The 15,325-nt window shown below is 37.2% G+C and overlaps 1 protein-coding gene across 3 annotated transcripts in view; it reads left to right on the plus strand.

Moving 5' to 3' along the window:
• The first annotated feature begins 358 nt into the window (after positions 1-358).
• The window catches only part of jag2a (jagged canonical Notch ligand 2a), a 47,427-nt gene continuing 32,460 nt past the window's right edge, over positions 359-15,325 (plus strand). For 2 of the 3 annotated variants that reach the window (XM_067421142.1, XM_067421144.1), the window contains exons 1-3: positions 360-758; positions 1,270-1,590; positions 12,446-12,506. In XM_067421142.1, coding sequence (XP_067277243.1) covers positions 696-758; positions 1,270-1,590; positions 12,446-12,506 — 445 coding nt within the window. In that variant the 5' untranslated portion in view covers positions 360-695. Of the gene's footprint in view, positions 759-1,269; positions 1,591-12,445; positions 12,507-15,325 lie in introns of all 3 variants that reach the window. The other variant, XM_067421143.1, reaches the window with a different exon arrangement.

The following is a 15,325-nucleotide window of genomic DNA, read 5'->3' on the forward strand; positions in this document are numbered from 1 at the left end:
CACACGCACGCACACGCACACGCACACACACACACACACACAGACAAGCACAACACACAAACGATTAACTCGTATTAATCATCACTAGAGGGCGCTCTGTATCTGTTACCCACAAACATTCAACCGTGCATTGACGAGAGTGTCTTTGGATTGGGAAAGATTGCAAACGGAAAAAAATGCTAAAAGAAAAATGCTTAGCCTAATAATCGTTTGCAAAATGTCACCATACTTATACCAATATCTTAATTCGACTATATAATAATTCAGCTGTCAAATATTATAGAATTATTTATTTTTGTGGAAGATTAAAATTTATTAAATGATAACAGTGCTCAATCTCAAAAATCTTTGTTGTTTTACTCTAAGAACTAAGTCAATAATCCTGTCAGATCTTTCATTTATAGGGAGGCCCCGCCCTCTGACTATCCGATTGGCTGCCGCAGACGCTGTACTACAGCTGATGACTTGCCAATGGTTTATTGAACTGTCAGTCAAGTCCGTTCATATGTCTAGTAGTTGACTGATATAGTGAGAGCAGCGCGCCGGAGATCTGAGTGGATGTATGTGTGTGACTTTCATCTCATCTTCTGGAGGTCTTGCGGAGAAAGGAATTACTTTGTATGGCTGGATTTTTGTGGATGATGCATATATTGGTTTTCTTTTTTTAACCATGTCGTATTAACTTTATAGGAGTCATGCATAACTATTTTGGAGCTTGTTTCTCAATAGTGTTACTAATTTTGACGTTTTGGACTGAGGTGAGTAACACTTTTTTAAGCCTTTTTTTTAGTCCACCTTTTCCCTTCACTGACTGTATAAAGTCCATAGATTAACTTTACATTGAACTGAAACTCATTCATTTTTGTCAAATTAGATTTGGGGATTCTTGTCCTAATATAATTATCCTTCTGTCAGTGGAATCATGTGATCCTCAAAGTTTAAAGGCGTTTTAAAACCAGTCTGCGTACACTGTAATGGACCGACTTTGAAACTTTAAGCATTGCCTAAATTAATAATAAGGTAAAGACTTTTCATTATTGCACGAGCCTGTTTATTCACGTTGTGCTGCGTGTGCATTGGTAGGTAATTCTGCAATAGCATACCTGTAGAACCATACAATTGTTTCTTAAACACGAATGTAAGTCGATGCACTAAATCCGCTATATTGTTTTGTGTTGCATGTGCTGGAACCAGACCAATTATTCTGTGCAATCATAAAACCAATCTGTGTGTAATTCATGTTTTAACTACTGTTTATGTTATTTTTAGGTGTGCCAGTCGTCGGGTTATTTAGAGCTCCAGTTGATCAGCGTGGAGAATGACAAGGGTGAGCTCGCGAATGGAAACTGCTGTGACGGCGCGCGGAGCGCACGAGACGGTCTGTGCGACCGGGACGAATGTGACACTTATTTAAGAGTGTGTCTAAAGGAATACCAGGTGGAGGTCACCACATCTGGCTTATGTACGTACGGCACTGGAAGCTCGAGCGTGATCGGAGGGAATACATTTCAGTTGAAAGGATTCAATGGAAACCCAAACAAGGCCAATGACCTCGGGACCGTTATCATCCCCTTTCAATTCGCCTGGCCGGTAGGTGTTTACCGATCTCTTTCATCAGCTCTTTAACAACAAACAATTTTGTTTCTTTTGGTTTAAAAAAAAAAAAAAACTATATGATGCTGTATATAGCTATTTGTAATGCTTTATATGCTATTGACATAAAAATATGCTCTTGAATGAACTTGAATGAATTTTCTTCAGTAGTCTAATTTTATTCAAAGATGTTAGAAAGTGCAGTGAACATTGCTGGTTGTAACTTTGATTTTACTTAAAAGAAAACCTAAAGGTTGAACTTAAGGTGTTCACAAGTAATTGAAAACACATGACAGGCTAACAACATTACATTTGGTGGCTTTATGTGAAAATGTCGCTGGTCTAAAATGATTAGTTAGGCTATTAGGTAAGCTAACCTATACTAGCTTGACCACATTGAGATTGTATAGCCAGCTGGTAGTTTGTTTTGTTGGTCCAACATGATCTACTACCCTTGCACCAACGACCAGTTTAGACCAGCTAGAAACAAGTTGTCCATGTTCCATGAATTTACAGCAGATGGCCAAGACGCTCAAGTGAAACATGCTTGGTCTTAACAACACCAACTGGTAGCCTGCGCATTAAACACTCATTGCAAAGCAAATGTTTGACTCGGTGGAAAGGGGAGAGCTCGGTGTCACCGTGGTCACTGGCGTTAATCGTAGAGATGATGAGAGTAGGGCATCTCCGGTTACGGCGCGCGTTTGGCTGCGTGAGCGGCGGCTGGTGCGTGTCTCTCTCGCGCGCTCAGTATACAGTTACACGCGTAACTGGTGGTGTTGTATTTATAGGACGTAGTGTGTTTTACTTCAAGGGGCTGCAAGACCATGCACTGTGGAGTATAAAAGGAAGAAAATACACTATCTATCTATCTATCTATCTATCTATCTATCTATCTATCTATCTATCTATCTATCTATCTATCTATCTATCTATCTATCTATCTATCTATCTATCTATCTATCTATCATGGTCTAGCTAAGAAGTGACCCTCTAAAACCAGGCATCTGGTCAGGTTCACTTAAGTTTCTCTTTTTTCAAACAGGGGTCGAAATCATTTACAACAAAATAGTTGATGAACCTGCCACCTTTTCATTAAAACATGTCTTAGCAGCATCTTAGCATATTTGTATTCTCTTATTGAAAGAATCACAAGATATGGTGAAGGACAAGTGTCACATGAGCTTGTAAGAATGATGTTTTGGGCAAAAATTAGATTGTATTGTTTTTTTTTATTATTATTTAAGAAAGGCACGGTTTACACAAGATAGAGTTCTTGACTAGAGCTGGCATGCTCATGGAGTGATATCACAACCCAAGAGATAGAGAAGAGAAAGAGAGAGGCAGTGGGAGTTGTCTAAACGATCATGTTTCTGATAGCAGCATTGTCGCTAAATAGACCAGAACAGATAGATTGTAAGATAAGTTAACGTAAGGCACATTACTGTGGGCAAAACATTTAACTCAAACCACACAGAGCTTACATCAGTGTGAGTTTGTCGTTGTTGTTTTAAACCTGGTAAATCTGTTTTGTAAGTAGTGGAAACCTCTGAATCACTGCATTCGAGTCTTGTTTGCTTCCAGATTTAATTTCAGCCATGGTGAATTCAGCCAACAGTAGTGTTGTGATGAGAGCTGCCTGTGTTCTTATGTTGTGTACACATCTTTTAAAGTGGCTTTGTTTTAAACACACAGTAATTGCCCAATTGAGGATAAAACACAGTCATGTACAGAGATGTTTGGGACTGTGCTTGAATGTTTCTGTCTCTGTGGTGATTCTACAGTTATTTTTCTTTGGAATGTTGATCTTGGAAGAATCTGATCAGGAAAGAACTTGAGCTTGAGCTATCCATCCATCCATCCATCCATCCATCCATCCATCCATCCATCCATCCATCCATCCATCCATCCATCCATCCATCCATCCATCCATCCATCCATCCATCCATCCATCCATCTAGCTGTCATGCTCACAGTAGTTGTTTGCTTTATTTTGTTTATTTGCTTTCTTTTCTCGTATGCTGAGGAACATCTGCATTTTTCCAATCGCCATATCATTATTTTTCAATTCAACTTAGGTTTAGTTTAAGGTCTAAGCTGTGTATCAGAACCATTATCTGGTCACCTAAGCATAGGGCTATACGTGCTGTTTCAACAGTTTGGCAGGTGAATCATTTAAGCAACAGATTTCACGTTCAGCTGGTGCACATTTGAAGATTTTTTTTCTGCTGTAACTGTTGAAGTGTGTGAAGTCTGAAGTCTTGTGTTGATACTGGTGAAGACAGCCCATAGTAGGAAGGAAACCCTCCTGCTGTGATGTTTAATAGTTATTTCTGGAACTGGCAAACCACAAAAATAAACACTTGCTAATGGGAATAATCCTCCCATAATGTTCTTCTCTGTAGCTTGTCTGCCTTAAAAGTCTTCACAAATTCCTCAACAACGAATAGGAATGATGGTAGACAATGTACTGTTTGATACAGTTGCTTCAACAGTACACACTCTTTGCACATCATCATTGATATTCATATCAACATCAGCCGATTTGAAATCTGAAAAGACACATGCATCTGCCAATGTCCATAGTTTCTTAGCAAATCAGGCGTGCCAAGGGGAGGGACGCAGTTTACGGAAGGTGATGTTTATGGACCTTATAAGTCCTGCTGTGCCTGACGTCCTACAGCTGTGAGATCTTTGATTCTCTTCCAGCATACCATCTTTTGTTTTTGGATTTTAAAAAAAATCTCGCCCCACTGCGCACGCACACACATACCACTTTTTTTTTTACTCAAGCTTTTCCATGTAAGAGCTCCCAAGTTCATGTTCTGTTTCACCATTAGGATGTTTTCAGTCTTTAATCTAAACTCCGAATACACAGTCAAGAAAAGAGATCTTTTTACAAACCAAACAGGAATGTACAATAACAATGTATCTTTACCAAAAATAACATTAGCTCTTTTTCAGTGTATCTGGTTGTTTAGAGATGTGGGGTCAGGCCACTGAAATTACTCTATCTTTATCATTTATGTCTGTTTTATATTGCATAAATTTGGACCTGCCAAGAAGCTGCATTGAAAAATTTACTGAAAGCGAGAGGAATGCTACTGACAAACAAGCTTGATTCTATCATTCTTGACGGCTAAAACAGTTATGAGGGCCTGCATGACTTAATACCTGATCTTCTCTACTTTTCCACTTTATTTTTGTTGTCTATTTTCAGATCTTACTTGTCCTGCTTTCACCCCATCCTGCTTTCCTTAAATCTTAGATGAGTGTTGGGTTTCTTATTTCACGACTGTTTCTTTCTCCTATTTTCTATGAGTGCTCTGTAGTTGACCAAGCGTTAGATAACAGGTATTTGATGCAAATCTGCCTAGTGTTCTTCTTCTGGACTGTGATGGCGTCTGCTGGCTACAGGACTGATAATAGTTGATATTTTGACTTAAACTATAATCTAAGACTATAATCAGTCTTCCGCTTCATGTTGCTACAGTTGAATGTTTCATGCAAATAACATTAATGAATAGATGTTTCTGTTCTATCTAGATTGTCTCTCTTATTAGACACACCCAGTTTAGTTCTTGCAGCCTCTACTAATGAGCTGATGAGTTGAATCAGGTGTGATAAATGAAGGAGACACACACATTGTGCAGGGCTGGGGTGCCTTTAGGACAGGTTTGAAAACCACTGATCTAGAAGTATAGCTTACTTTGATTATTAAAAATATTTGTCATCATTTACATCTCTCACCTTGATGTCATTCCAAACCCACTTGACGTTCTTTGACACTCCCAAGCTCGAAAATGTCTATCTGTGTTTTTTTTATTCTATTGAAGTTCTTGTTCAAAGTGAAGGATAAAATGACAAGTAAATGATGGCTTGAATTTTGGTCTGTTTCTCACACAAAATACAGTATGCCTCCAAGAGTCTTGCAATAGACTTTTAGGAAGGTTTTTGTTTATTTTTTTACCCATTTTAAAAGCTTATACAGCTTTCACAAGATATTGAAATCATGTCATAGTTATTATCTTGCTGGCTACTAACCTTTAGGGGCAATTCACACACAGAGAGACACCTATATAAAGGAAAAAATATTTTTTAAAAATAATTCAGGCTTCAACATACTCCGCAAGAATAGAGAAAAAAATTCTCGCTTCCAGGGCCTGGTTCGCAGCTTGTTCTCGACACATCGCCTGAGCAGAACTTTTTTCTTGCGAGTGTCTGAGAACTATTGTGTGATTGGTCAGACATTTAAAGTGGGTGTGGTTAATTCAGAGAACCGCAGATTATCAGCACCTGCTTTTCTCGTGAAGTATGACATGTACTGGCCAGAACGAACTTTGTTCTTGATCTTGCCCCTTCGAGAAAATGAACACATTTCTTTGTTCTTGCAGAGTATGTTCCAAACTTGAGCAGAACTTTTTTCTTGCGAGTGTCTGAGAACTATTGTGTGATTGGTCAGACATTTAAAGTGGGTGTGGTTAATTCAGAGAAACGCAGATTAGCACCTACTTTTCTCGGGAAGTATGGAATGTACTGTCCAGAACAAACTTTGTTCTTGTTCTTGCTACCTCGAGAAAACAAACAAATTTCTTTGTTCTTGCAGAGTTTGTTCCAAGCTTAAAGGCTTCAACATACTCCACAAGAACAGAGAAAAAAGTTCTCGCTCCCAGGGCTGCGAGAACAAAATGACGTCATTTTGTTCTCGAAGCCCTGGTTGGGGAGTTCTTGCAGCTTGTTCTCGACACATCGCCTGAGCAGAACTTTTTTTCTTGCGGGTGTCCGAGAACTATTGTGTGATTGGTCAGACATTTAAAGTGGCCGTGGTTAATGTGGAGAAACGCAGATTATCAGCACCTGCTTTTCTCGTGAAGTATGGAATGTACTGGCCAGAACGAACTTTGTTCTTGTTCTTGCCACCTGGAGAAAAAAACACCAAATTCTTTGTTCTTGTAGAGTATGTCCCAAGCTTTAGACTGAATGTGGAAGAACCCATCAAGACAAGTAAAGGCCGTTACATACTCCGCAAGAACAGAACGTTTTTGCTCCCAGGGCTGCGAGAACAAAATTACGTAATTTTGTTCTCGCAGCCCTGGTTTAGGAGTTCTCGCAGCTTGTTCTCGGCACATCATCTGAGCAGAAATTGTTTTTGTGGATATCTGAGAACTATTATGTGATTGGTTAGAAATTAAGTGGGCGGGGTTAATGTGGAGAAACGGACATGTTCGACACCTGCTTTTCTCGTAAAGTGTGGAATGTCCTGGCCAGAACAAACTTTGTTCTTGTTCTTGCCACCTTGAGAAAATAAAAAAACATGTCTTTGTTCTTGTGGAGTATGTACCAAGCTTAAATGCCATCATTTCTAGTGCAATATTACTGCCACACTCTTAAGGCCATGTATTAATCTGAAAACATTTGAAAAAGGTGTTTTCATTTCAAAATGCTCCTTGTCCACACACACTGTGCTTAAATAACCTTACTGCACATGCGTAAAACATACTAAAAGTTCTCAAGATCATGCAGAGAGAGAGCAGGCATAATATATTCCTCACACTTTTCTTCTGGCATGATAATTTTATTAGCAAAATATCCCACCACTCAGGTTGCACTCAAAATCGCATTGTCTAAAACGTAAATGCAATATTAAGAGTGTACAAAGGGACATTTCTCTTTAGCAACACTATATAGTAGGCAAAACAATGCTGGTATAACTATATATCTATGGATACAAGATGCATCACATGACTAAACATGCGTCATTGTTTAAGTCCACACTATAATGCGAAATCAGTGTTTTCAAATGTATCCACTTGGGAGAGTGTTCTCAAAAAGCAGAAGGCCAAAACAGAGAGAGAACTATTTTTGCATTTGCAACCGAAAATGTATTAATGAGTTCAAACTTACATCAAATTAAATAGATTAAAGGTTATGATACAAAACTGTCAATGAATGGAGGTAAATCTTTTGTATATGTACACCTTTCATTGATTAATGTATTAACTGAATGTGCTCCTGAAATTTGTTGATAAAAAAAATAAATTATTGTGGACAAGGCCTAAGTCAGGGCTCAATAATATTTTTTATAAAAGATAGTGATGATATTTTGTAGTTGTCTAGTAGTTGTCTGTCATTAGAATTTAGATTTATTTACAACCTTCAATCTCTACCACAGTTAACTCTGACGTGCACATTAAATGTTATCAGAAGAGTTTTGCATACTTTACATTTCCGTTGTAGCCTGTGTATAAACATGTAAAAATGAATATCTATAAATGTCAATGAAATGCCTTTTTTCAGTTTACCATGCAAATTTGAGTTTTTCTGTGAAATATTCCTTTTAGAAGGTAACCTGAAGGATAGCTTAACCATGGTAAAATCAAATACATAACTTACCTTGACTTATTCTAATAAATAAACCACCTCCTCTTTCATTGAAAATTGCACACAATGGAATTGCATTGTTAATTTTGTGCCACGGAAACCCAAGCACATTGGGTATGAAGTGAATTTAGAACACAGGTGTATTAACCTGCCAACCTGCACATATCACATTCAGCTTTTAGGTGGAACAGTTCCTGTGTGTGTGTGTGTGTGTGTGTGTGTGTGTGTGTGTGTGTGTGTGTGTGTGTGTGTGTGTGTGTGTGTGTGTGTGTGTGTGTGTGTGTGTGTGTGTGTGTGTGTTACTGTGCATTGTACATTGAATTGCATTTGACCTGAATCCTTATAGACTGGTGTGTATATGTGTATTCACACCTGGTGCGTGTGTGTGTATATATTTTAATGCAAGGCACATTAATGCAAGGCTGGATTCTTGCAATATACAGCACAGTACAGCATGTGTACACCCCCCCCCCCACACACACACACTGTTCTCTGATGTGTAAAAACTGCGCCACTGCCTGCTCAGTGTCACTTAGGAAGTGTAATTTATTCATTGCCTGTGTGTGCGTGTGTTCTGTATCTGCTGGCATGTGTATATGCATGTGGGTGTCTTATTTCCCTCTAACTAAGGCAAGATAAAATCTTCCCCTCTCCTGCTATTACCTGGACTGGTAGTTGGTGTCTGATGGCTGTCTATGGAGATTTGTAACTGTGTTACGCCACTGACCAGGTGTTTACAATAATACACTCATACTGCAAAACGAATTCTGCACAAAACCTTTCCCTTTCATTAGTGTGCTGACACTGACTCCTCAACTCCTCATCCTTTTAATGGGGTTTGGATTTTGTCCTGCATCCTGGATATTATAATATCCTGGATATTATAAAGCAGTACACTACTCCTAGGGGGTCTGTGGCAGTACTGCAGGGGGTCTGCCAATTATTGTTTCATGTCAAAATGTTTGTGAAAAAAAATGTAATGTGCATTAAACAAAAGTACAATATTAAGTTAACTTTAACCAAAGTAAAAAAATTGAATTGGCCTTCCTACAGTAATCATTATTTTAATTGCAATGTAATGTAAGCATCATGACTAAGTATTTAAAATAAATTACAGTAATATGGCAGTATTGCATATACATAGTTTATTTGGACCCATTTTATATTAGGTGACCTTAACTACTATGAACATTTTAATTAATCATTTGATACAATGCACTTATTATTTATATACATGTTTTTAAATAATAATTACATTTTTAAAATTAGCTGCATGTAATTACATCTGTAATTACATTGTTGACACTTCCCTTACCTAACCCTACCATTCAACTTACCATTCAGCAAAATTATTTTGCAATACAATATGAACACAATAAGTACATTGTACTTATATTTTGATGTAAGTAAATAGTATTTAAGGCCACCTAATATAAAGTGGGGTTTAGGGGTTTTAGTGTGTTTATAGGAATTGTTTACCCTTCTCCTAGAAGTGTATTTGTGAGGTCAGGCACTGATGTTGGACGAGAAGGCCTGGCTCGCAGTCTCCCCTCTAATTCATTCCAAAGGTGTTCTATGGGCTTGAGGCCAGGACTCTGTGCAGGCCAGTCAAGTTCCTCCACACCAAACTTGCTCATCCATGTATTTATGGACCTTGCTTTGTGCACTGGTGTGTAGTCATGTTGGAACACAAAGGGGTCATCCTCAAACTGTTCCCACAAAGTTAGGAGCATGAAATTGTCCAAAATGTATTGGTATGCTGAAGCATTAAGTGTTCCTTTCACTGGAACTAAGAGGCCAAGCCCAACCCCTGAAAAACAACCCCACACCATAATCGCCCTTCACCAAACCTTACACTTGGCACAATGCAGTCAGGCGAGTACCATTCTCCTGGCAAACGCCGAACCCAGACTAGTCCATCGGACAGCCAGACAGAGAAGCGTGATTCAGCCACTCCACAGAACACGTCTCCACTGCTCTAGAGTCAAATGGCGGCGTGCTTTACCCCACTGCATCCGACGCTTTGCATTGCACTTGGGGATATAAGGCTTGGATGCACTTGCTCGGCCATAGAAACCCTTTCCATTTAGCTCTCTACGCACTGTTCTTGAGCTAATAGTTACCAATTGCTTCCACTTATAATACCACTGACAGTTGACTGTAGAATATTTAGTAGTGAGGGAATTTCATGAATGGACTTGCACAGGCGGCAACCTATCACGATATCACGCTTGAATTCACTGAGCTCCTGAGAGCAACCCATTCTTGCATGTGTGTAGAAGCAGTCTGCACGCCTAAGTGCTTGATTTCATATGCCATGTGGCCTTGAAAATGATTGGAAACCCTGAATTCAATGATTTGGAGGGGTGTAAACCAATACTTCTGGCAATATAGTGTATGTTGTTAAATAATATTTATTTTAAATAAATGCTGTTCTTTCGAAAGTTTTGAAAAATTAAAAGAAACCACACACACACACACACAAAAAACATTTTTAAAAAAAATAATTGAAGTGTAATGATCAATAAATCACAAAGTCAAAAATGGGGTCTGTTTTAAGTTTTCTGCGGGACGTGATGATTGCAAAGAGCTCCAGGGTAAATCAAATTAATTTTGAAATATTTTAGAAAATAAATAGATTTTTAAAAAAGCATAACCCTGTACACATTTCACAATGTTCTGATTCATTTTCTCATTTCTCTTAGAAATTGAAATTATGTCACAGTTATTGTCTTGCTGGCTACTTATTTTTCGGCATTCATAAACGAACACAGGCACAGAGCAACAGATTCAAAGAGAAAGATTGTTTTTCAAAGCAGATTTGAAACTTGATGTTTTTTAACAAGAAGCTGGACAAACAGTGAGACACTTAGTGAAGTGCAGGTTTAAAACAGCAATAAAACAATAAACAAAATGATGAATGTATTAATTAGAAAAAGTAGTATTGCTCCAGAAATGCCATCTTAGAGATCTCTGCCCCATTTCTGGAGCAATATTACTGCCACACTCTTAAGTTTATATAACAGGACTTGATAATATTTTATATTAAGAGGATGATGATGTTTTGTAGATGACCAGTAGTTGTCCATTTACAGTGTTACATTTTTTCCCAATGAACATCCTTCAATCTCTACCACAGTTATAGTTTTGCATGTATTTGTTGTAGCCTGTCTAGATGCATGTAAAAATGTACATATATTAATGTCAGGGAAATGCCAAAAAGATAAAAAGGATTTGTGATATTCCTGAATAGTGCTTAGAGGTTTAGTGAAAACTATGAAAGGTTTGAAGCCATGCCTGCATCAGGAGTATTTCCTTCTTACCATTTACTGCATGCACCTACAAGTTTGAGTGTTTTGGCTTCACTGATGTTAGCGTGCTGATTCATGCTTCCAGAGAAAAGATGCATGAGTGTCAGCACACAAAATCCATGGGCATATTTCTTATGCCGTGCTGCTGGAGTAAACTTGATCTCTACCCAAACCAAAAAACAAAAAAAAACCTTTTCAGTCAAACATACCTGCTAAAAACATCTCTTCAGAAATGTCCTGTTTTCCACAGTGGCTCTTTGAAACATATATAAAGTAATACTTTCATTCATAATTTTTGGGAATCTATGAATGGTTTTAAACCATTTGCAAGACATCTGTAACAGACTCAAGCAGAAGGAAAAATCTCTTTTAATTACAGAAGCTTTTTACAAGTTTGCTATTCAGTCTCATGTCCGTCTCAGAGATTTTTCTCTGAGGACGTTTCCTGAAATTTCAATCCAGGACAATGTTTGTAATCTCAAAAGCACTTAGGTTATGTCAGATTAAAGGAAAGACATGCTACTACCCCTTATTTGAGAAAGAACATGACCTCTCCCTCACCTCACAGTAAAATACTGCTGGTTCAGGAACCATTTGAAGTCATGCTGATAATCGACTTGACTTCGCAAACTATTTTCCCACACAATGAATGAACTAAAGAACACTGGCAAAGCTGTGTAGAAAAAACATGCACGCATAAAAATCACACAATCATTTATGAATTTGTTGACTGCGGCAGTGACCTGATGCACACTCATACAAACATCCTTGCACCATCTCATCATTCATCTGGTTTATAACCGGGCTAATCAGTCACCAGACTGTGGGAACCAGGTTATTCACATTGCTGTTATGACTTGCATCCTGTTAAAAAGGTACACACGCAGATTCACATGCTATCTAAATGAGGATATAATAGATTTCCATTGTTTTATAATGGCTACAAACTAACCCAATCCCTAGAAAAATTCGGGGGAAATCCCTAAATATTATTACAGTTGAATATTTCTTTGAGGATGTCTCTGGATGCCCTTCTATGTTTTATGAGGTTAATTTGAATTAACCTCATAAAACCTGTTTGTCTTTTGCATAGACTTTGACTGTGGAGATCTATATGTCTGTGTATATTACCTAACCACCTCTTTCTCTCTATCTCCTAGCTAGCGTACACTTTGATCGTGGAGGCTTGGGACTGGGACAACCAAACGATCACTGACAACAGTGAGTAATGATTTCCCACCATCTTAACACACCACCATACTACTGCATACACCATCTTTAAGCCACCAGTCCCTGCAGTTCCTCTCTTAAGCATGTTCATGACACAGAAACTCAGATTTGTGTAGGCTGCCTTTGGCATTTGACTGTATGAGAAACATACCAGGATGTATAGCAGTGTAAACATTCTTTCTGGAGGGAGATAGATGTATCCATAAAGATAAAGTTACTCAAGCCAAATTCGATGTACTGATGTATTAGCTTGGGTTTTGCAGTATGTTGTGATTTATGTGACTATTAAATTCAGATTCATAGGCGGAGGGTAAACCAACTTCAGGGTAGGCTAAAGAGATATAAAAACATTTAAATATATTGCCACAACCTACACATCTCAGCATAAATACTTCCAATAAATGATTTGTTATTAAAGTATCTAAGTTCATAAACCACTGTTAATTTTAACAGAAAAGCAAGCATAATGCGTGATTTGGCATGACAGAAAGCGGGCAAAGTGCGCTTCCTTCATAATCACTAAAAAGCTGTCACTTATTTTTGTTCATTGCTCACAAAGTTCTGTTAAAGGGACGGAAGCTGACTGCACAATTATTCTCTTATTTACATAATGTCAATGCTTTGTTTATTATAATAAGATTTCATGAGCTTGTAGAACTCCCCACAAGCTTGTACACTGTAAAAAATGATGTAAAAAAATGTTTTACCTGGTTGCCGTAAAATTCATTTAATTAAAAAAATTTTTTTTGAGTCAATACAATGAACATTTTTGAGAATCGACAACCTTTATTCAAATATTATTAAAAGATTGTGTAAGCATATTGTGTGTTTTATTTGTGAAGACGCAGTGAAACATGCCAAATTGTGCTAGTTTCATGATTTACCAAATTTTTTATGTGGTTCACATACGATAATATTATGAGTTTCTATTTATTCCTTCATTGCATCAACTCAAATTTTTAATTTCAATAAAATCAAAAGTTTAAGGCAACCAGGTTACTTACTTTTTTGAGTTAAACCAACAATTTTTTTACAGTCTTCCAACATGCGGCTGTACCTTTCAACCCGCCTCAGCCATTGTTAGGTCATGATTGAGAACATGGTCCACAACAGTGACACTTTTTTAATCAGAAACATGTCTTTGGCCTCTTCTACCTCTTCCACTTTTTTGCCTCTGTAACCCTTTCACCACGCATCCTTACTCCTCTTCTTCTTCCCACTGTTGGCCCTGTTTGTTTTCTTATCCTTCCGTTGCCAGAATTTGTAACACTATGTTGTGCTCTGTCTATGTATGCTTGATCAATGATGCTTCTTTTAGAGAACTGGTTCATCATTTGTTGATCTAATGCTTTACATTTCCCATACATTTACATTAGTGAAATTCAACCTTCACATCAATTCAGGACACATTTATGAAAAGAAAAAGTCTAATGGAAATGTATAGAAAATATATGCTTGACATTTTATGACATCTAGTTCAACCATTCTGCATTTAATGACTTATGCCTGCCTGTATGTTTTGAGGGGTAAGATTATTCAACAGGAACCAGTATATTTTTGATCAACATTTTGATAATGTAGGAAACAGCAGATAATTGTACATAATCAATTGCATGAATGTACCAAAGCATTTGCAATTTGTTCAAAAGAATATTGCGACTGAGAAATAGTGTAATAAAAAAGAAGGGGTAAAGGGTGGTCAGTGAGAGTATTAAGACAGAGCATTCTTGTGGTGTTACCGGCAGGCTCATGAAGAATGTGCATGCACACAACTCAGCAGAAAATCACACAGGTTTCTGCAGAATCTGAAATGCCCATCATTCACTAAATTCCACATATCCTCACTAAATGCTTATGTTTAAATATGTTGGCTAATGCGCTGTGGTCCACTGTCATGGTATAGAAGGGCAGATCACGTTAACACATGATGTGAGTGTGTGTGTGTGTGTGTTGTCCTTCCCAGATGTGTCCTGTTTTCCTCTTCTCCTCCTGTGGTTCTATGCTTCATAATGATGACTCTGACAGGAACTACCAATAATGAAGGAATTCATGTTTTTGTTGTTGGCTAATCATTTACAAGCAATGTACTCTGTAAATCCTAACAAGCTGAATACTCTCAAAGAATTTCAGTTAATTAAGTACCTTAAAGAAATTAAGATACACTACCTTTAAAAGGATTGGGGTCAGTAAGATTTTTGTTTTTTTAAAGAAATTAATACTTTTATTCAGCAAGGATGAATATCTGAGGCTGATAGGAGGGAAGTATTTAAAAATAATATTTTTTTTTTCAAGTATGTACTTTATCAGTGTTCTTTTTTGGAAATGTTTTACTTCACAACATACCAAAACATAATATTGTACTTTTTTCTACACTACGTTTCATATTGAATATCATTTAATACTTAATTACATTAAAAAATATACTCAAGTAAAAGTAATTAAAATGAGTACAAATAAGAAAGTACTATATGTTTAATGTAATTAAAAGTTAACGGTAAAAAAAAACAACTTTTATGTATGAAATGTAGTGCAGTAAAAATGCTATTATGTATTATGCTTTGGAATGTAGAGAAGTAAATGTTTTCCACCAAAAAACAACAACAACAACAACAACAACAACCCACTGATAAATTATATACTTGAAAATTTTAATTGAGTAGAAAGCAAAAATACTCCACTACTGTCCATCTCTGTATATTTTATAAAATATTTCAGATAAAAGTTGTTCCCTTTAAACTTTCCATTCTTTAATATGTATCACAGCTTACAAAATATTAAGCAGAACAACCGTTTTCAACATTATAATAATA

This window comes from Pseudorasbora parva, chromosome 17 (assembly GCF_024679245.1).
Source record: "Pseudorasbora parva isolate DD20220531a chromosome 17, ASM2467924v1, whole genome shotgun sequence".
NCBI lineage: Eukaryota > Metazoa > Chordata > Actinopteri > Cypriniformes > Gobionidae > Pseudorasbora > Pseudorasbora parva.